This window comes from Equus quagga, chromosome 8 (genome assembly GCF_021613505.1).
Source record: "Equus quagga isolate Etosha38 chromosome 8, UCLA_HA_Equagga_1.0, whole genome shotgun sequence".
NCBI lineage: Eukaryota > Metazoa > Chordata > Mammalia > Perissodactyla > Equidae > Equus > Equus quagga.
Window position 1 is genome coordinate 88,107,091 of NC_060274.1, and position 21,828 is coordinate 88,128,918.

At 36.8% G+C, this 21,828-nt stretch overlaps 1 protein-coding gene across 8 annotated transcripts in view; it reads left to right on the plus strand.

The window, feature by feature from the left end:
* BBS9 (Bardet-Biedl syndrome 9) overlaps window positions 1-21,828 on the plus strand; it is a 421,646-nt gene that overhangs the window by 190,117 nt on the left and 209,701 nt on the right. For all 8 annotated transcript variants that reach the window (XM_046670725.1, XM_046670730.1, XM_046670726.1 and 5 more), the window contains 3 exons: window positions 4,407-4,502; window positions 17,616-17,788; window positions 18,834-18,986. In XM_046670725.1, the coding sequence (XP_046526681.1) occupies window positions 4,407-4,502; window positions 17,616-17,788; window positions 18,834-18,986 (422 nt within the window). The remainder of the gene's footprint in view (window positions 1-4,406; window positions 4,503-17,615; window positions 17,789-18,833; window positions 18,987-21,828) is intronic.

A 21,828-nucleotide genomic window follows, 5' to 3' on the forward strand; every position in this document is an offset into this window, starting at 1 on the left:
TTTTCCTAATCAGCCCCTCCATATATTTTAGTACTACAGATATCCTGTACATCTGTTTATATTCTATATGAGTATCTGTTTTTATAGATAAAATGAGAAAGGTTTTTTTGAGCCCTGTGAATCGATTTTTGCCTTCTTAGGGTCAGTATTCCATCATTAGAAATGCATGATACAGTATATATTTTTAACTTATCACATTCTATCTTTAGGTGATGCTACCTCACATATAGTTTAAGACCCGAATGACAATATACTTTCATTTCTCCTCTCCCAGCCTTTGTGCTGTATGGAATTACCTTTTCCACTGCTCTTCATTCCTTTGTATAGATCCAGATTTCCATCAGATATCATTTTCCTTTTCCTTGAAGTACTTTAACATTTCTTTTAGTGCAGTTATACTGATAATGAATTCTTTCAGCTTTTTTATGTCTGAAAATGTATTTATTTCATCTTTATTTTTCAAAGTTATTTTCCCTGGGTAAAGAATTGTAGGTTGACAATTGTTTTCTTTCAGTACTTTAAAGATATTGCCCTACTGTTTTCTGGCATTGCATTGATAAGACATATGCTGTTCCTCTGTACGTAGTGTGTCTTTTCTCCTCTGGCTGCTTTTAAGATTTTTTTTCTTTGAGTAAGTTACTTTTGGTGTTCCTTCATATAGTTTTTTGATTTTGTTTTATTTTCAATTTTCTTGTGCTTGGGGCTTGTTAAGATTCTTTGATCTGAGGGTTTCTAATTTTCATCCAATTTGCAAATATTTGGTCATTATTTTTTCAAGTATTTTCTTCTGTCTCCATTCAGTTTTTCTTCTTTATTTTAAGAACTCCAATTATACGTATCTTTGTCCTTTGAGGTTGTTCCAGGCCTTAATGAGGCTCTGTTTTTGTTTTTTCAATCTTTTTTCTTCTTGTGCTTTATTTTCGGTAGTTTCTATTGCTATACATTCAAGTTACATTCTTCTCCAGTGTGTAATGTACTTTTAATCCCACTCAGTGTATTTTTAATTTCAGACTTTGCAGTTGTCATTTCTCAAAGTTAAAATGGGTCTTTTTTTTTTTTTAATCTTTCATGTCTCTAATGTAGCTCCTTTGAACATATATAATAATATAATAACTATTTTAATGCCCTTGCCTACTAATGTGTGTCATTTCTGAGTTAGTTTGGATTGATTTTTTTCTCATTGTTAAGGATCGTAATTTCTTCCCTCTTTGCATGTCTTGTAATTTTTTTCAATTATTTTATTGAAATCATTAAGGTTTATAACACTGTGTAATTTTGAGTGCACATTATTTATCATTTCTGTATAGACTGCATCGTGCATCCCACCAATTGTCTAATTTTTATCTGTGACCGTACATATGTGCCCCTTTACCCCTTTTGCCCAGCTCCCCACCCCCTTTCCCTCTGGTAGCCATTAATCTGTTCTCTTTATCCATGTGTTTGTATATCTTCATATCTTTCATATGAGTGAAATCTTGCAGTATTGTCTTTCATTGTCTGGCTTATTTTCTTAACATTGTACTCTCAAGCTCAAACCATGTTGTTGGAAATGAGACAATTTTGTCTTTTTTATGGCTGAGTAGTATTCCACTGTATATATATATGTGTGTGTGTGTATATATATATGTATATACCACATCTTCTTTATACATTCATTCATAGCAGGGCACTCAGGTTGCTTCCACACCTTGGCTATTGTGAATAATGCTGCAATGAACATAGTGGTACACAAATCTCTTTGGATTGTTGATTTCAAGTTCTTTGGCTAAATACCCAGTAGTGGAATAGCTGGACCGTATGGTATTTCTATTTTTAATTTTTTGAGAAATCTCCATAGTGTTTTCCATAGTGGCTGTGCCAGTTTCCCTTCCCAGCAGCAGTATATGAGGGTTCCCTTTTCTCCACATCCTCTGCAACATTTGTTATTTTTTGTCTTGTTAATTATAGCCATTCTGACAGGTGTAAGGTGATAGCTCATTGTAGTTTTGATCTGCATTTCCCTAATAGTTAGTGATGTTGAACATCTTTTCATGTGCCTATTGGCCATCTGTATATCTTATTTGGAAAAATATCTGTTCATATCCTTTGCTCCTTTTTTTGATTGGGTGGTTCATTTTTTTGTTGTTGAGTTATATGAATTTTTTATATTTTTTGGAAATTAACCCCTTGTCGGATATATGATTTGCTGCCACTGCCCCTTCCCACAATCATGCTGAGGGTGTTCCAACTTTGGGGGCTGCAGCAGTACTATAGGCACTCCCGGCAGCCAGGAAAGTGTTTGAGTGTGTGCAATGGGCTGCCGGGGAAGGGTAGAGGGAGTCCTCACCTATCTCCACCACTTCCCGGGGAACTAGTCCATCCCCCTTCAGATATATTGCTACACGGGTCTTTCAGGTGTCCTGTTGTGCTGTGTGGGTATCCTCTGTTGGTCAATGAATATCCATTTACTTGTAGTTCAAAGGGGGAGAGATAAAGGGAACAAGTCATTCCACCATGGTGCTGACGTCATTCAGTCTACATGTCTTGTAATTTTTATTGGAAGACAGAACTTATGAATGTTATCTAGTTGTGTATTGAGTATTTTAGTTGTCCTGTAAACTTTCTTGAGCTTTTTTGAGGGATAAATTGAAGTCACTTGAAAAGTTTGATCCTTTCAACTTAGAAGTGTTTCTTTTAAGCTTTGTTAGGTGGAATGGGAGCAACATTTATTCTAGGGTGAACTTCACCAACTACTGAGGTCAAACTCTTTTATGTATTCTACCTGATGCCTCATGAACTATGCTGGTTTGTATTCTGGCCAGTGAGAACAGGGACTATTCCTGACCCAGGATGGGTTCATGGATTGTTTCCTGTAATTTTTGGGGGTAGTTTTTTCCCCAGCCTCAGTAATTTCTTCATAGGCATGCACAGATTAGCATTCTGCTGAATACTCAAGGGGTACTCTGTAGATCTCTGCAGATCTCTTTCTTAGTAGCGTTCTCTTCTCTAAAACTCTGCCCTGTGAACGTTTGCCACTTTGGCCTTCCCACCCTCCTAATTCTATCTCCTTGACTTGGTGAGAATGCTGGGTTGTACCTAGGTTCCTCCTCCATGTACTGGGGCCTGGAAATTTTCTGTAGGTGGTAAGCAGGGGCAAGCATAGACTCACCTTATTTATTTATTATTTGTTAGTGATCACTGTTATTTCTTTCTTGATCTCCAATGTCTTAAAGAATGCTGTTTCATGAATTCTGTCCTATTTTTTTTAGTTGTTTCCAATGAAGGATAAATTTGGCTCCACTTTCTCCATCTTGGCCCAAAGTGAAAGTATTTGTTATAATTTTTATTTGTTTTTGAGTCAGGATTCAAATGTAGTTCACTTACTGCAATTTTTTGACATGCATTTTTTGGTATCTTCTTTTCTTTAGGTTTCCCACTTCGTCTCTTTTAAATTGCAGTTTATTTATTAAGGAGTACAGATTATTTTTCCTATGATTTTCCCACACTCTGAATTTTGCTGATTACATCCCTATGCTATTGTTTAGTATTTTGTCTGTCTGCCATGTTGCCTCTAATTGATAGTTGCATCTAGAGCTAGTAGAGTCAGAGTTATTATTTCGGCCACACTCCTTCATGAATGGTGGTATATACTTTCAGCAGGGGGTACATAATATCTGTCTTTTTTCTTTTGGTGATAGTAACAGCCATTGATGTTCAATGCTCAGGCTCGTTAGTTCATTGGAAGTTGAAAAATGATGCTACTCTATTTATTTCAAGCTTTCTTTAATTTTTAGCTGGAATATTTCTATACAGAGAACCTTTTCCTTATCTACTATTGATTATGTGTCATAATTTGAATAGCATCATCAGGATGAATGCTTGCTTCTTTGTTTTTATAACTGATTGTTAAAATATGAGTTGAGTCTCCAAGATCCTCTAATAGTGACCATTTGGCTTTTCTGTTTTGTTTTTAGTATCAATGGGAACACATGCCTTTAAATATATTTGATATGTTCCACTCCATTGCAATTATTATCTTTTTAGTACTCAAATATTTTCATTTCTGGCCAGTGGTAGTCTCTTTAAGTTGGCTCTTATGTCCTTTTCATGCAACCCTACTAGTCACTGATAGCTTCCTTGCTATCTGGTGTGACAGATGTTTAAGGTTCATCTGTGTATTTCCTGCTTCACACCTAGAATGAACCAGTAGAAGAAAGAAAATTAAATGATTCCAGAGTATTCTTGTGAGGCAGAAATTTTAGCAATTGGAAGCTACTATGGAGATCAGTTAATATATTATACTTCATACGTGGGCTTTAACCATGACTAGTGACATTAAAAATATTTGTCATCACTAAGCTTCCTATTCAAGATATTAAGTGTTTTGCCTTGTGGTTATGTAAAGTGTTTTTTTCTTTTCTTTGCAGGCTTTGCCAATCAGTCAGAAGATGATCAGGTGAATGTAATGGGTTTCCGCTTCTTAGGAGGTTCCCAAGTTACTCTTCTTGCTTCCAAAACCTCTCGTAAGTAAAACCATGGTATTATTGCTTTTGAAATTTTTTATTGAGGACAATACATCTCAGATCATCATCACATAAGGATTTCTGCAGAGTGATGTTCCATTAGCTATTGAAAACCAAGAGCCATGGTATAAAGTATATGGAACATAAAAGTTATGAAGATAGAATCCTATTTTATTAGACATATGTAACTTTGGTTTTGAGGATGAGGAGAGTTTGAGAAAAGAATTTAAAGAATTAAAAAATGTTTTTGGGATAGGTATATGGTGAATTAGGTTTTAAGATCTACTAGAAATTGGAATTGATTTTTTTGGTGTGTGTGTATATTCTTATATCCTCCTTTTGGACATGGGTAAAGATGAAGGTGAAAGTAAATGATTTTTGCTGAGACTAATCTCAGTAGGCTGAAACATAGTAATTATATAATCAAGTTTGAATTTCAGATTTAAATGTGTTTTATTAATTTGGTTGCTTCGTATGAACACTGGTTGAAACTGTTTAATGTAAAATTGACTTCTGATACATGTAGGATACTGAAGCTACTAAACTCACTGAGTTATATACACCTTCATGGAAATAAAATAAAATATTAAGAAAGGAAGTGTTTAACAAATTGTAGGAATAGTAAGAGTATTGGAAGGAATGAATACAAATTTATGTATTTATGTATAGAAAATGTCTGGCTAAGTATACTCCAATTTTTTAAAATCTCTGCAGCTTGTGCAATGGGCTTTCACTTTCTACTTTATGCATTTGCAGTTTTAGTTGGTTATTTCTTTTTTAATCAGAAAATATAATAAAATAAGGACATATCCTTTTTGAAAAATAGAGGTGTTAGTAGGAGGAACATACACACATCCCTATTTTAGAAACTGTAATATTTGGCTAAAATCATGACAGTTTCTGGAATATGTAGATTGGTAACTGGTGGAATAGACTTGGATATAACTAAAGATTCTGTAATAAGGCACAGAAATCGAAGACAATTCTGAGAAGAATGAGGATTCTGTACTTTTTGTGGTCTTTGGGATTGGTCATGATTACTGTCTTTTATACGTTGGCACTATTTTGTTTTGATTACCTTCAGTTGGATGATGGAATCATTTTGGTACATTTCTCTTAGTTAAAGTATACTCTTCAGTTAAATTGAAAACATTGTTGCCAACATTTCCTTTGGAAATTGTACACATCTGTTTGACTTCAGTGATGATACTATATGATGAATCTGCAATTGAGACCATTAAAAAAAGGCAAAAAGTTATTCTTTGTGCAAATGGGGATATTTATATTTTAATGCATTATATTTATTCTTTTTTTTAGATAAAGTAACTCTTAGAGCATTGTTGTTGCCCATGATTACCTTATCATTATCTAAATTTCAGCAAATATCCAAGTATATAACTGGTTTGTTCACATTCATCTGAATATATGGCAATGCCTTGACACAGCCATTGTGTGGGCAGACAGACTAAATAATGGAATAGGACATGACCTTTAAATAATGGACCAAATGAACTATGTAAACTGGAATCTGAAGAGTCGCCGTTACAATTCCCTGATGGATTTTTGGCTTCAGTGACACGGTGAATTCTACCTAGGAATTACCCTTTGGTGCTGAAGGGAGACAGATATGAAGAGAGTGGTTTTCTGGGGTTGAGACTAATATTGGTGCTCTCTACTGCTCCATCAGAGTATTTATCCCATAGAAAGGAATGAAGTGATTTGTACGCAGTCTGTGTTTGGCATTTTTCTTTTCTGTGAAAGGCATGCAGTCTTTAGTGTAGAAACCTGGATTGACAGAAATCCTACATATGGAAAGAACCCAGTATTTCTTCCCTAGTAAATAGTCAAGTGCTTCATAAGTCACGTAGATCCATTGCTCTTGGATCTTGGATAGTATTTTCTGTGGGTTTCACATATTCGTCTCTTTTTAAAACCTGCATGATAATAAGCCAAGGTTTGAAGTGTGCTGTATGGTAATTTTAATTCAACTTTCTGGTTCAGTACAGTTCAGCCAAAGCAGACACGAGTAATACAAATGCAGCTCATTGCCTCAGATATCAAATCACATTCTCTGGGGAACTGAATAGGTTTTTATTTTCAGATGGTAGAGTAGTGCTTCAATGTAGTTAGAGTTTATTATGTGAATTCTGAAAAAATGAAGCATTAAAGATAAAAATATTGAGGAATAATACTCTATACTAGCAAAATTTCTGAAAAGGATTTCCAAGTCCTAAATTGAAAATGACAAGACAGGTGATAGATATGTCTATTACCTTGATTGTAGTGATAATTTTACAGGTATATGCATATAGTCAAACTCATCAAATTGTATACATTAAATATGTGCAGTTTTTTGTATATCAATTATACCTCAATAAAATTGTTAAAAAATAACAAGACAGATCAAATTTTATGAGATCAAATAGTTTTATAATCAGAATTGTAAAATATTTTCTATAAAGAAGTCAATTATTTTGAGTGATTCAGTGCAGTGCGATTACAGAAAAAAATGCTATTACCTAAACATGTATATATCCCTGCCATGCCACTTTCTTAAGCCCCAGATCCACATAGTGACTTCTTATCTCACACAACAAACACTGACACCTCTCTCCCTCCTCCCTCCTGCCCCTTTCTGTCTCTATACTTTATTGGTCTCCTTTCTATTTCTATTTTTATCCTGCTTTTTTTCCACTTGTTTCTTAAAGGATTTAAAATAGTTTACAAAAATATCCAAAATATGAAAGGAGAAAATAAATAGTTGAAGGAAACAGAGAAAATAAGAGCAGGAAATTAATAAAGGTGAGAATAAGCTTAACACTCAGATGTGTATACTGTTTAATCGATAAGATGCTAACAGCCTAAAAATAACAAGAAAGCTTTTTATTTATAATTTTCAGAATTTTCAAAAGATAAAATCAAATCAGTTGTTTAGGAGATGCATGGCCTTTACTGGTGTTGAGTCCAGGATGAAATTTCTCTTCTGACTATCCCAAAGACACCTTCTTCAGTAATGTCTCTATAACTTACTTTTGTAACTATAATAATTATATAATCATAATTTATGAGTAACAAATTTATAGAGCATTAAAAATAATGATCAAACTCAATTTACTAAATATAATTCTATCTGAGCCAAAATTAGTGCAGTCTAAGCTGCAGCTTAGTCAGAGGATAAATTTAGAGTATCTAGTGTTGCAAGTTGTTTTTAGTATCTAGTGTTTTTAACAAGAATTGGACACCCAAACTCAGTAATTCAAAAGCGAGAGGTAGCTGGAAGGAGTTGTGGGTTTTGCTTTGTTTTTAAATGAGCAATGTTAGAACATGTTTGAATATTAGTTGAAATGATTGAGTTCAGTGGGAGAGTCTGATGATCAGGAAGGAGAAGGGGGTCACAAAGCAATGAAGTCCTTGAGAAGGAGAGAGGAGATTGGGCACAGAGCCCAGGGTTGGGTGGAGGGGATTGAGGGACAGGCCTTTTAACTTCACTGTGATAGGGGGGATTTAGGGAGACTTCAGATTTGTTGGTAGAAAGACGAGGGAGCTTTGATGATTTCTAAATATGAAAAAAAGTTATGACATTGGTGTCTTGGAGAATAAGCAAGCAAAGTCATGAAGGATCAGGCAATGTTGGGTTCCCATTTGAAGTCTGAGATCCTGAATTTTGAAGTGAAACCGGTCGTATCCTTGTTAGATGGTTTTCCCTGGCTGTAATTTGTTTATCTGTGTCCAAGAAACTGAAGTCAGGTCTGGGATTTTGAAACAGAAAATTTCAGATAAAATGTTTTTGTGAGAGTGAGTGTACTAATGGACTACCAAATCTAAGCTGCTAAGAGAAGTAGAGATTCGAGAAAACTGATATGTAGTGATAAATTAATGGGTTCAAAGGATCACAAGTCTCCGTAAAGCTGAAAAAGTGAAGTAGTTAGAGTTACAGAGCAAGTGAACTAGAATAAAAAGTGGTGGTCAGAGAATGGATGAGATGTTGGTGTCAAGAGTTCAGAGGGACTGCAGATTGTGATAATAACAAGTTCATCAGACAAGGCGTGGCATTCGGGGAGTGAGTTGCTAAGATGGAGAGAAGACCAATGGAGACAAGGATTTCAAGAACATGAGATGTCACAGTTGTGGATATTGAAAGAAGCTGTTTGGTGTTAGCACAATGAATGAGAAAATGAGAGGCACCCAGACACATTATTGTGAAATTTAAGAGCACTAAGGATCAGGACCATTTCCTTTCGAAAGGAAAAAACAAACTGCTCACCGAATGTGAATCAAGAAGGCATCTAACTTTTCATCAAATCTTTTGATGCTAGACGACAATGGGAAATTTTTCCCTCAGATCTGAGGGAATTGGTTTTCAACTTAGAATTCTGTACCTTGCTAAACTGGTAATTAGCAATGAATGCTGAGTAAATACATACTCTCAGTGTCGCAAGTAGGGTTATGCAATTGCAAATAGCAAATTTATGTGGCTTCAGGTAGGCCTTTGGAAAGTGGAAAAGATAACTAATACAGTGAACTTTTCAATATCCTAAAAGATTTTAATACGCTAGAAAGAGTGATTGAATTGAATAAGGTCAAGATTAAAAGTCCTTTGCTTATCCATTTTGATTATTTTGCTTTCAGGTGTAATGAAAGAATTACAGTAATGCATGTGAAAAAGGGTTAGGCCTTGAAAAAGGTGCTCTTTTTGCATCTGCCAAAAGAAAGCATATGTGATCTCGAACTATGATAACCGAAATATCTTCAGAACAAGGAAAGTGCGAGTCTTACTCTACTCCATCTGGGTAGACCATGCCTTTGTTCATTTTTTATTCAGTAGGCATATTAGATATAAAGACTGTTGTGGCTCTTGTAGAGCTCCTGGCCTAATAGGAGAGACAAACAGGTAGAGAACCCACAATAGAATGACTGAATATGTTTACAGAAGCACACTTTAGGTGCTATTGGAGTCCAAAAGAATGAGGTTCCATATGAGATTTTATTTGTAAAGGATCTTGAGGAATGAATAGAAGATTATTAGGTGGAGGGCATTCCAGAAAGAGTAAAAGGGTATCTTCAGATGCTTGATAAAGAGTGGTGTTTTCAGAAATCAGTGAATTTTCTTGTGTGCCTGGAAGTTCATATAGTAGGGACTCTGTGATGGCTGTTAAATGAAGCCCAAAAATTTAGGGACAAGTGTAATGATCAAATCTAAAGTCACCTGCAAACCACCATATGTCATTGTGAGTGCTTTAATGTGTACAGTGATTAATCAATATAAAATTACTGTTAATATTTATCTTAGAATTTCTTAGCTATATTGTCAAGAGACAATGGGAATATTATATAAATCCATTTTGAAAAAGCCTTTGAAAAGTAAATTTAGAGAAACCATCCATAGTTTCTACTACACTCTTAGTTTCCACTAAGAGTTTGTGTATTTAGAATATTATACTAGTATCTACTGAAACTGTTTATATTATTTCCTCCAACTTTTTGGTTTAAAAAGCATTCATCTGCTTTTCCATTTCACATTTTAAAATTTCCAAATAGCATAAATTATATTGATGCTTTGTTTATGATGTGAATACAAACATTATTTATATTGATGAACTTCAGATGTTCTGACATGAATAGAGACTGACGTGATGGCTTTTTGTGCCCTGCTTAGTTAAATATATTCTTTTCTCCATTTGTAGTAGAGTGGATTGGCAATTGACTGGGCTCCAATCATCCAAATTTATTTCATTTGGAAGCTGAAATGGTTATTTCCACCGAGCTGCTATTACAAGATGCAAAGGAAAAGAGATAAAAAAATAAATTGAATGTTCATTTTGGCTGCTATTTTAATTACCAATATTGTAAGGGTGTATTTTAAAATACAACTTTCTTCTTTCATGTTATATTATAAATAGAAATTTTCATGTCTCCTTTCCATAGAATGTATACTCTGGAAAGCCTCCAAGTCAATGTTAGCCATCTTGGAGTACTAATACTGAGAAAATGTTTAATAATCAAAATGATGCCTTATAAATCTTTGATTCTTGTTGATTTTTGGTGATCTGAAAAAAAATCAACTTAAAAATATTGTGTTTATATTTCTAAATCCCGTCTAATTATAAATTTTTCATTGCAGAAAAATTTAGTTTTCTTTTTTTCCCTGCATGTGTTGATGAAAATAAGAAATTAATTGAAGCCTAATTTTTAAAGTTACAGAAAATATCATACCTGTTTAAATGTTTATTATGATTTTTACATTTCTATTATTTAGTGACATTCTATACTTGACCACAGTGGAGTACTATCTTAGTCCATTCAGGCTGCTATAACAACAAAATACCAGAGGCTAGGTGACTTTTACACGGTGGAAATTTATTTCTCTCCGTTCTGGAGGCTGGGAAGTCCAATATTGGGGTCCTGGAAAATTTGGGGTCTGGTGAGGGCCAGGTTCCTGGTTCATAGATATCTGTCTTTTCACTGTGTCCTCACGTGGCAGAAGGGGCAAGAGGACTTTCTGGCATCTCTTTCCTAAGGGCACTATTCCCATTCACGAGGGCTCCACCCTCATGACCTGATAACCTCCCAAAGGCCCCACCTCCATATGCCATCCCACTGAGTATTAGGATTTAACATATGAATTTTGGGGGGACACATTCAGTCTATAGTGAGTACTGTTGGGTAGAGTTTTACTTTAATTTGGATTTTTCATTGAACTTTAAATTTTTCATGTGTTTCTCTCTACACTTCATGTATTGGATAGTTTTAATTTTTTCAACCAATATTTTTTAAACATCTAATTTTGCTTAATCTAAATTTTATAATACAAAGATAAGTCACATTTGTATAGGTCTCTGCCATACAGCATTATATTTGATCTCCATAACAACCTTGTGAGGTATGTTTCATTTTCCCCTTAGTGTGGATGAAGAAACTGAAGATTGGATAATTTAATTGTATTGAAGTTACAGATGTAAAAATTTACTAGATTTAAGGTTTCCTCAGAGGATAAGACCTGAGAAACTGGGAATTTCCTTCCTAATGTGATGCCCTTACTTGCTACATACGCCACTACCATCTGTTACCTGAGCCATGGTTGTAATGTCCTAACTATAAGTCTATTCTTGCCCCTTTCCAAGCATTTTCTACTTGACAGATCTTGTAATAAAAACAAAGAAACAAACAAACAATCACACATTATATCATACCAATCTCCAGCTTAAAATCCTTTGTGTTTATGCTAATAATCCAAACTCTTTACCAAGCCTTATAGGTCTTGCTGTATGTTGTGGCCCCAGCCTAACCTCCGTCCTCGTCTGTGCACACTCTGTCTTCCTCTGGTCTTCTCTCAGTTCCTGGTACATGTCTGACTTTTTCTGCCCTGAAGTCTTTGTGCTTGTTATTCCCTCTATTTGGACTATTCTTTTCATCCTAAATATCCAAGCTTTGTACACAAAATGATAAAGAATGTGGGGTCTGGACTCAAATTGATAGTTTAGATCACAGCTCTGGCATACAATTCATCTGGATGACTTTGGAAAAATTACTTAACCACTCTATGCCTGTTTTTTCATCTACAAAATGGGATAAAATAGTACAATTACAATATGTAAGAATCAGATGAGATAATCCCTAAAAAGCATGTAGCAATTTCCTGGTACTTTGTAAGTGCTAGGTAAATTTTAGCTGCTAGTATGATTTTCTTTAATATTACTGTTAGTACTACCACTGATGTCGCCTTCTCAGTGTGGCCTTCCCTGACCACAGCATCTTAAGAAAGAACATCCATTAGTCTCTATCATAGCACCCTTTTTATCTACATCATAATAGTTTTATAACTTATAACTATTTATTTGTTATTTGCTTATTTATTTTCTATCTTTCTCACTAGGATGAAGGGCAGGACCAGTATGTATTATTCCCCATTGTCTTTCCAGCACTTAGCACTTAACAATGTTTTTTGGATTAATGAATAGGTACAGTGTTACCTTGAATCTTCTTGAGACTATCAACTGAAGATAGTCTTGCATTATGGCTCTTTCATAAAGAGAATTTCATTCATTTCTTTGATTTGTCCCTTTGCTTTGAACCTACTGCATGTGACTTTCCTCTGCTATTTTATCTTTAGAGAGTGGAAGTCATTGTGTGCCCAATATGGGGGATTGAGATGGGTCTCTCAGAAAGTTCATAGGCCTCTTTGGAGATAATTTAAATCTTGGTAAAAGGAAAGGAAGATGTTTGGAGTGGCCCACGTTTCATTTTGTCAGATTAGGGATTTTGTTGTCTGCCAGGAGTGGGGAAGGAGCTCCAGTTGTAGGCAGCTGAGACAGGACACTATACTTCTCTGGGGAGGAGTTCTAAGTACCACTGCCTTTCCTGGCTAGCCCTCAACATCCCCTGTTTTCCTTAGTACGTCCCCCATGCCCAGTGTAAGGTGTGAGTGAGGACTAGGCCCTTTCTAGGAGGCATTAGGGTAGGTGCTGATTGGGTTTGTCTTTCCCCATCGACAACTCAGCCCCTGGCCGGCTGAGCTTGGGGATACTGTTGATATTCTGCTGAGAATCCTGTCCCTGTTTTCCCCAGTGGTAAATTCTGATAAATTTTCATACTAACTTTGGGTAGACAGACTTGCCTGGACATACCTGACTGTGCTTTGTTTCCAGATTTTCTTGAAGTACCTACATGGGTGATTTGGCAGAAACTGGTATAATGTCTTGTTATAGTACAGCATTAAAACTGCTCACCCAGCTTCAGCCCTTCTAGCCTGCTCCGTCTTTCTCAAAGCATGGTTCTGCCTCAGGGCCTTTGCACTCACAGTTCCCTTGGCTTGGAAAGCTCTTCCCACAGATATCCTCATGTATCCCCATGGCTTGCTCCTTCACTTCATTCAGTAACTTGAAATGTGTATATTTTTCATCTTGGGTCAGATGATGTAGTTCTTTTTAAACATGTTATAATAATCCCAGTTTATGTACATCTCTTTTAAGATGTATAGATTGTGTCACATTTGTATTGAAAACTTATAGTTGAATGCGATAACTTCTTCTCTGTAGTTTTCTCATATAAAAGAAATTTTATTCTTATTGTGTATTTAGTGTGCATCCCAGGTTTTTTCCTACTTGCACGTGGAAGCCTATTCATAATTCTTCTAGAACCTGAATGAATTGTTTCCTTTGAAATATTAGCACTGTAACATTTATGTAAACATTTGGCTGTAAAATGACAGCAAATTCTATGCTAAGGAAAACGTTTTATTAAAGACACTTTTTTTTCATACCTGCTATTTGAAAGTTACTGGGTTAGTTAGGTGCTGTCTGGGTCTAAAGAAGTTTGTGGTGGAATCTGTGCCCTTTATGTTACAATATCCTGGGGGGAATAATGGTGACCATGATGATAATAGGTAACATTTATTGAGTACTTAATATGTGTCAGGCACCATTTTAAGTGTTTTGTTAAAAGATGCATATGCATGAAAGGAAATGAGTTCATTAGGCAGAATGTCCTTTCACTTTTGGCATCTCAGAAACTGGAAGTTGTAAAGGATCTTGTTCAACCTTATGAACCCTGAAGGGAGCCCTTTTTTAATGCCCTTGACAGATATTCCTACAAGATTCATAGGAAGGGCTCTGAGCCCCTGAAGGGGCTAGAAGGATCATAAGCCTAGAAGGAGCTGAGGACCATGAGCAGCTGTGTGAGGAACAGGGGCTGGAGGAGGAACTAACAGCTAGCTTGTTTGAAGAAGCCCACAAGATAGTGCGAGAAGCCCACTTGAAGTAGGTGGCATCAGAAAAGCCACTGAAGGAGGCGTAGGGAAGGCAGAGGTGACTGGTCATCATGTCCACACCAGCCTCTCTCAACTATGATCTTCAACTCACCTGTCAAGTCCCACTAAGACTGGGCCCTGCACTCTCACCGTAAGAGCACCAGCAGCTCCCTCTGCCCAGCCATGTGTCCTGCTCTGGGATATGTCCTCTCCCCGGACAAGGAGGTGGGCATGACCCTTTTTGCAGATTTCCAAGCCTGCAGGGAATTGCCTACATTGGACAAGCCGTGTTCCTTCCTGGGAAGGGTATACTGAGAGGATGTGGGCCCCTGCCTGCACTTCACAAGGTGCGATCTCTTGGGTGCTGATGTGGGCCACTGTGGACAACATGCTTACCATTGAGCCTGTGGCTTTGCAGATACTGCCTGCAGTGAAGGTGGCCCTGGTTGAGTGTGGCAGTGCCAACATATGTATCCCCACCTGCCACCATCACATGCGCCTTTGTTACTCCGATAGCCATGACTGCAGCTAGCTGACCTCTCAGATTGGATCTCTTCAGTGTACAACTCGTCACCTACATCTGCTCCATCTAGTGAGGCCTGATACAGCAAGCCAGTGTTCTGGGAGATCACAAAGCTGCAAGAGGAGATGTAGCTGGCCTGGCTCAGCTTCTTCCCTTAGGAGGCCTGGGGCCTGGAGAGGGGCTCTGAGTTGGAGCAAATACTTGCCCCGTGATGGAAAGACACACAGAAAGACAAGGTCCTGGAGCCAGCCCTGAGCCAGAAGCCAAACATCTGCCTGGTTAGGACAAGTGGCTGGGACCTGGAGGTGGTGCTGAGTCAGCATCAAATATCTGTCCCAGGACAGATACAGGGACACATAAGCCTGTACCTCATGAGATGACCTGTCTTTCTTCCTCACTGAGTTCTACAACTCACAAGGAAACTTTCAAGAAAGCCCCAAAGACCAAGGAGCTCAGAACCTTAAACACTTCCAGTGGTGTGAAGTAGTTCTCTCCTCCTGAGGCAGCTAACTCTGTGGATATCTATAATTATTATATGATTCTTATTGTCCTTCTGCCCTTTGCAGCTCCTTTGCTATTGTCTAATTCTTCTGCTATGTTATAGGCCTTTACATACTTCAAAATAGTCATCTATTCCCTGGGGGGCACGTCCTGGCACTTCTTTGGCAAGGTCAATCTTAATGGCATGTCCCTGAATCAGTGATGGCAGAAGAGTGTTCATTCTTCCCTCATCACTCGATCTTTCCATGTCTACTGTGAGCTCTTTGAGGGCAGAGACTCTTGTTTTATTCATGATTTTATCCCCAGCATCTTGCCCTGAGTTACATAAATGTATGAAGGAGTGAATAAATATACACCAGTCTGGATTAAATATGTTGGATCCCAAGCTTAGCTTGGATAGGACTCTAGATTTAGAGGATTTGAATACTGTATTTTGTCATCATCATTCTCTCTTCTACCTCTCTACTCCCACCTCACCACAATTGTGCTCTTTATTCTTCTTCTAAAGCATTAAACTTTCAGTGACATTTACAAAGAAAGGTGAAAGCTATTATATCTGACCTTGGTCTAATATCTTTGACGGGGAGAAATGAGGAAAACATCTGATCAGCACCATGGGCAGAAGCCAGCATCCAGAATAAGACTGGGATGAGGGGAGGACTGTGGGGGCTCCAAGGGAAATGATATGACAGCAGAGAAGATCAGGGTACCATGCACCATGGCAGGCATACCCAGTATATTTTATTCCTATATAATTGACAAAAAAGATGACTAGGGGAATGAGAGGAGATATATTCTTGAATTCTGGCTGAGGATGACAAGTTGAAATCCTAATGACCAGTATAAAGATGTAGTATATTAATGGAATTTGTCAAGATACCATGGGGAATATAACTAAATATTTCACAGGTCTGCGTGTCACGCTACCTTAGCTAGACTTTAGGCTGCTTAAGCAAGAAGACTGAGTTTCGTACTCCTAACATTTCTTTCTTTATGAAATTGCACATAATAGATGCTCGATAAGTGGTGAAGTAAGTAGAATAGGACACTTAGTTCTAGATATCAAAAAGTATATAATCTCTTTGAAGAGGCTGAATATAATCATCTGGAAAGTTAAGTTGTATGTGGTTAAGTGCTTATTGAACTGTAGACATACCAAGTCTCTATATAAATTCAGAGAGACGCAATATTGTGAGGTGGTTAAGATTAATAGCTCATCCTTGGATTAAGAGCTAGAGTTCCAATCCCTGCTCTGTTACTAACTGGCTAGATGACCTTGCAGATTACATAACTCTTTTGTGACAAGATTTGTTCTTCTGTAAAATGAGGATAACAGTATTTCCTCCATTGGGCTATTGAGGTTTAAACAAGAGAGTGATTATAAAGTGCTTAGACAGAGCCTGGCACATCTTAGGCTGCTATAGGGGTAGAGATATAAAGGTTTCTTGGGGTAGGTGAGATTGAAGCCAGGTCCTGAAGAATAGGTGGAATTTAGGCAGATAGGGAAGAAAGATATATATATCATGAATTCCAGTTCCAAAGTTTAATTTGCTTTGTGACCTTTGGCAAGCCTCTGAAATTCTCTGTGCCTAGTTTTCCTTTTTATAAAAAAGGGATTGTTACAATCACAGTGCTTGGTACATGGCTGGTGCTCAAGAAATAGTAGTTGCTCTTATCATAGATGTGGTTATTGCCACCACTGTCATCGTTTTTGTCATCATCACCATCAGGGTAGGATGGACAGGAATTTGGCTTTCTTGGAGCTGAGGTTTCAGAGAATGGAGAGAAATAAGATTCATATTTGGGGAAGAGTCTGACTGCAAAATCTCTCTTCAAATAAAAACTATTGGAAAAATAGAAAACTTTCATCATTATTACAAGGATTTAAGCTGGCTACAGTGTCGAGGATATGGGACTTTCTAGAGAATAAATTTTATTTCACATCAATTTTCTGAAACAAACTAGTGATACCACATTGTACTTTTTCAATAACTTTTTTTTTTTTTACCTTTTAATTAAAGCTCTTTTTAGATGTATTTGGGTGTTTTTATTGTACTGAAACCTATTATAAGATACATAGTAAAAGGACCATACTTTACAGCTTGCCGCTATGACTACATACCTTTGGGATTAAATTTGAAAATGTTAAGTGGTTGATGCAGAAAATCACAATAAAACAGAAGTATTTTAATCAAGCCAGTAGAAATCATATCTATATTCCAAAAAAGAAATCTCTATCCTTTTCATTTTGGTATTCGTGTCAGAGTTAGTGATAATTCATGTAGTTTCAGCTAGTAATTATGTGTTAATAAGCATTTTTCCTTAATTATTTTTTCTTTCTTAGAACGATATCGCATTCAGAGTGAACAATTTGAAGATCTTTGGCTCGTAACAAATGAGCTTATTATCCGCCTTCAGGAATATTTTGAAAAACAGGGAATCAAAGATTTTGCATGTTCTTTCTCTGGATCTATGCCCCTTCAAGAATATTTTGAGTTGATCGATCATCATTTTGAGGTGTGTATGATCATAACCCACATCATCATTAACTTTTTAATATATAAAAGAGAAAGCGATATTTTAGAGATAAGAATTTTGGTATACATGCTACTAGGCCGTATGCTTTGAGTTGTTATTCTTATATGCGTGGTGGATTTTGTGAATCTGTTCCTGCCCTCTTGCCCAGCTTGTGATCAGTTGCAGACATTTACAGAGTGTCTGCCTGGAGCTAAGCATGTGGTCTGGCCTTGGAACAGAGCTGATTTAATTCTCCCACATGAGGACTTAACCTTTGACCCCAATAACCCAGTGTTAAAACTATTTGAGCTTATCGGCAGCCATTTGGCTAACTAATTCTAGCAGCCCATAAATGAGGTGTGATTATAAAGTCAAGTGATTTTTCCTTTTCTTTTTTAACAAGCACACCAGAACTTCTGCATCTGAATGAGGGTTAGCCACATAAAATATTCTCCAGTATCTGGCACAATGGGCGCTTAGTAAATGCTGACTGATTAGATGTCTAGATAAATGAGATCTGACAGTGACTTTGTTGCATGAATATTTTTGCATTTCTTCTTTGGAAATACCTTCAGAGCCTCGGGTAGATTCTCTGGAGAATCTTAATGGTGTCAAATCTTCATCCTTTATAGATTGGATATTTGGAAATAGTCAAGAGATTTTTCTAGTCAAGATTTTTCTAATACTTTTATTGTCTTAAACTTTTGATCCCCCTGCAATTGATTTTGTTGTAAAGACTAGGGGAGAAAATTTCTATTCTTTTTTTCCAGTATATTTAATCATTTATCACAAAACATTTATTAAGTAATCTATCTTTTCCCTAGTTGATACTGGGTCACCTTTGCTAAATTTCCATTTGATTATTCCACTGTATCTGTGTATTCATGTACCAAAAACCACACTGTTTTAATTCTCTTAACTCTATAACACGTTTAAATTTCTTCATTATTCTTTTTCAAACCTTTATTGGCATTGCCTGTGGGCCTACTCCAAACGTGTTTTGTTGTGCACGTTTAACCTGACTTTAAGAAATTCTTCATTGTAGCTGCGGATAAATGGTGAAAAATTAGAAGAACTCTTATCTGAAAGAGCTGTACAATTTCGGGCTATTCAACGGCGACTGTTAACAAGGTTCAAAGATAAAACACCTGCCCCCCTCCAACACCTGGACACCTTGCTAGATGGAACTTACAAGCAGGTCAGTGTAATATCAGTGATAATTTTCCACCATGATTATAATTTTTTTCTTTCACCCTAGAGTCATATACCAGAATATCAAGATAAAGCATTTCTTTCCTATGTATTATGGAGCAGAGAATAGTAGCATACAAGCTTTAGAGTCAGAAGAACCTAGGTTCAAAGTCAGGCTCTGCCACTTTCTTTTTAACTGTGCGATCTTGGATGAATTACTTAGGATTCATCAGTTTCCACATTTTACCTCCCGGCATTGTTGTGAGGGTTTTTGACCATTTATGCGAAGCAGTCAGCACAATGCCAGGCACATAGTATGTGCTTGATAAATGGTAGCTATTATGATTAGTGTTGTTATTAGACAATTCTCGGCGCATCCCATAATTACCACCATAATTCTCTAATTGTCCTCCTGAGCAACTGGCTTACAATTCTAGTATTATGTCAATTGATGTTTTGAGATGGAATTCTTTTTTCTTTAAAGATTGGAACCTGAGCTAACAGCTATGGCCAGTCTCCTTCTTTTTTTTTTTTTCCTTATTCTCCTCCCCAAAGCCCCCCAGTACATAGTTGTGTATTCTAGTTGTGACAGCCTCTGGTTGTTCTGTGTGACGCCACCTCAGCATGGCCTGATGAGTGGTGCCATATCTGTGCCCAGGATCCGAACCAGTGAAACCCTGGGCCGCTGAAGTGGAACGTAACTTCAACGCTCAGCCATGGGCCCGACCCCTTGAGATGGAATTCTTAAATAGCTATGTGTTCTAGTTCAAAAAGACTTTATTTCCTCTCTTCCTGATTTTTCTTTCCACTCATGGTTTATCATCTGGATGGCTAGAGTGATCTTTCTCTCACTCTTAAGGATTCTGCCTCCAAAAGCTATCCAAAATTGTCATCTCTGGCTTGAAATGATAATTTTTAAAATTTTAATTTCACAAGTGAGGCCTTTGCCAGTTCCACTATAAGGAAGTCGGCTTTGAATGACTACATTATGTCTTCTCATACTTCTATACACGGTGTCACTCACTGATCTGTTTCAGAATCAGTGTTGGCAGTATGAATATTCTGTTGATTTTTTAATTGAATTTTTAATTGAGATAATTGCATATTCGCATAGACTTATAACAGCAAATAGAGATAGCTCTCATGTGCTTTCCTCCAGTGGTAACATTTTGCGAAACTACAGCATAATATCACAATCAGGATCTTGGTAAAATCCACAGGTTTTATTCACATTTCCACAGGTTTACTTGTACTCATTTGTGGGTGTGTGTATGAAGTTCTATACAATTTTATCATATGTGTAAGTTCATGTATCCACCACCACATTCAAAATGATGAGCAGCCCCATCACCACAGACTCCCTCCTCTTGCCCTTTATTACCACCCTCCCTCCCTCCCGCCCTGCTCTGCCACATTCTGTTGATTTTGAAAGGACAGATCAGATTGTTTTCAGAGTTAGTTTCCCCAGAGGAAAGAAAAATAGATTCCTATGTTTATATTGATAATACATTTGCTTCTTGAAATTATCGTGGTTATTTCGATATTAGTAGCAATTTGAGGGACACTAGAGCAGCAGTGAGCTCTTGGGATGAGCACTGGACTTGGAGTTCAAAGACCCCATTTCTGTCACTTATTAGCTGTGTGGCTTTTGGCCTTTCCCTTACCCTCACAGAACTTCAGTTTCTTTCTGTAAAATGGGATCAATATTCTCTATGTTGTTACAAAGATTCTATTTCCTGATGTATGTAGAAAGGCTTGGTCAATTGTCCTACAAATACAGGCTACCAGTTTCTTTGGTGCTGGAGTAATTATGTGACTACGAGGTCAGTAGGCACTAATGCTCTTTCTGTTCCCTACTTCTTTTCTCTCTTCAGTACATTTTGTGTTTTGGCTTTTCGTTTACTTTCTTTTTTTCCTCCTTCTTCATATCTCTTTGATCACTTATCTATCTCATTCTTAGGCCTCCTGCTATACCTGCTTTACTTGGGGATAAAGACAGGCTTTGTCTTTATTGATACTGTATCTTTTTGTGGACATAATGGCAGAGGGGTGTTTAATGGGATTTGATGAGGATGCTTGATTTAATACTTTCCAGATTTTCGATATAGCAAGACTTCCTTTGTCTTTTATGCATTTAAAGTTCTGGGGTTTTTCTTTTTTCTGTTTAGCCTCAGGGTTGGGATTTTTCATGATTTGTAATATTACACACAAGATGACCAAAACCATGGATTTTCACGTTCATTTACATTTCTAAGTCTCCATTGTTTTTAGATTAAAGAAGAGAAGGGACAAGCTTTTGAAGGAAAAATATGAATACTATAAGGAATTTGACAGTGTTAATATAATTTACTACTCAATATATATTCATGTTAAATTATAGTGAGATGTGAATTATTTATTTGGAAGTTGCTACTTGAGTAGATCTTAAATGTTCTCACCACAAAAAAGAAATGGTAATCATTTTCCAAAATATAAGTGATCAAATCAAAATGTTGTACACTTTAAACTTATACAAATGGTATTTGTCAATTATATCTCAATAAAACTAGAAAAAAGAAAAAATCCAGTAAATATAAACTCAATCAGAAAAAATATTATACCGAGACTTTCTTTTTAAAGATTGGTACCTGAGCTAACAACTGTTGCCAATCTTTCTTTTTTCTTTTTTTTTTTTGCTTTTTCTCCCCAAATCCCCCCAGTACACAGTTGTATCTTTTTAGTTGTGGGTCCTTCTAGTTGTGGCATGTGGGACGCCATCTCAACATGGCCTGGTGAGCGGTGCCATGTCCATGCCCAGGATCTGAACCCGCGAAACCCTGGGCCACCGAAGTGGAGCGTGCGGACTTAAC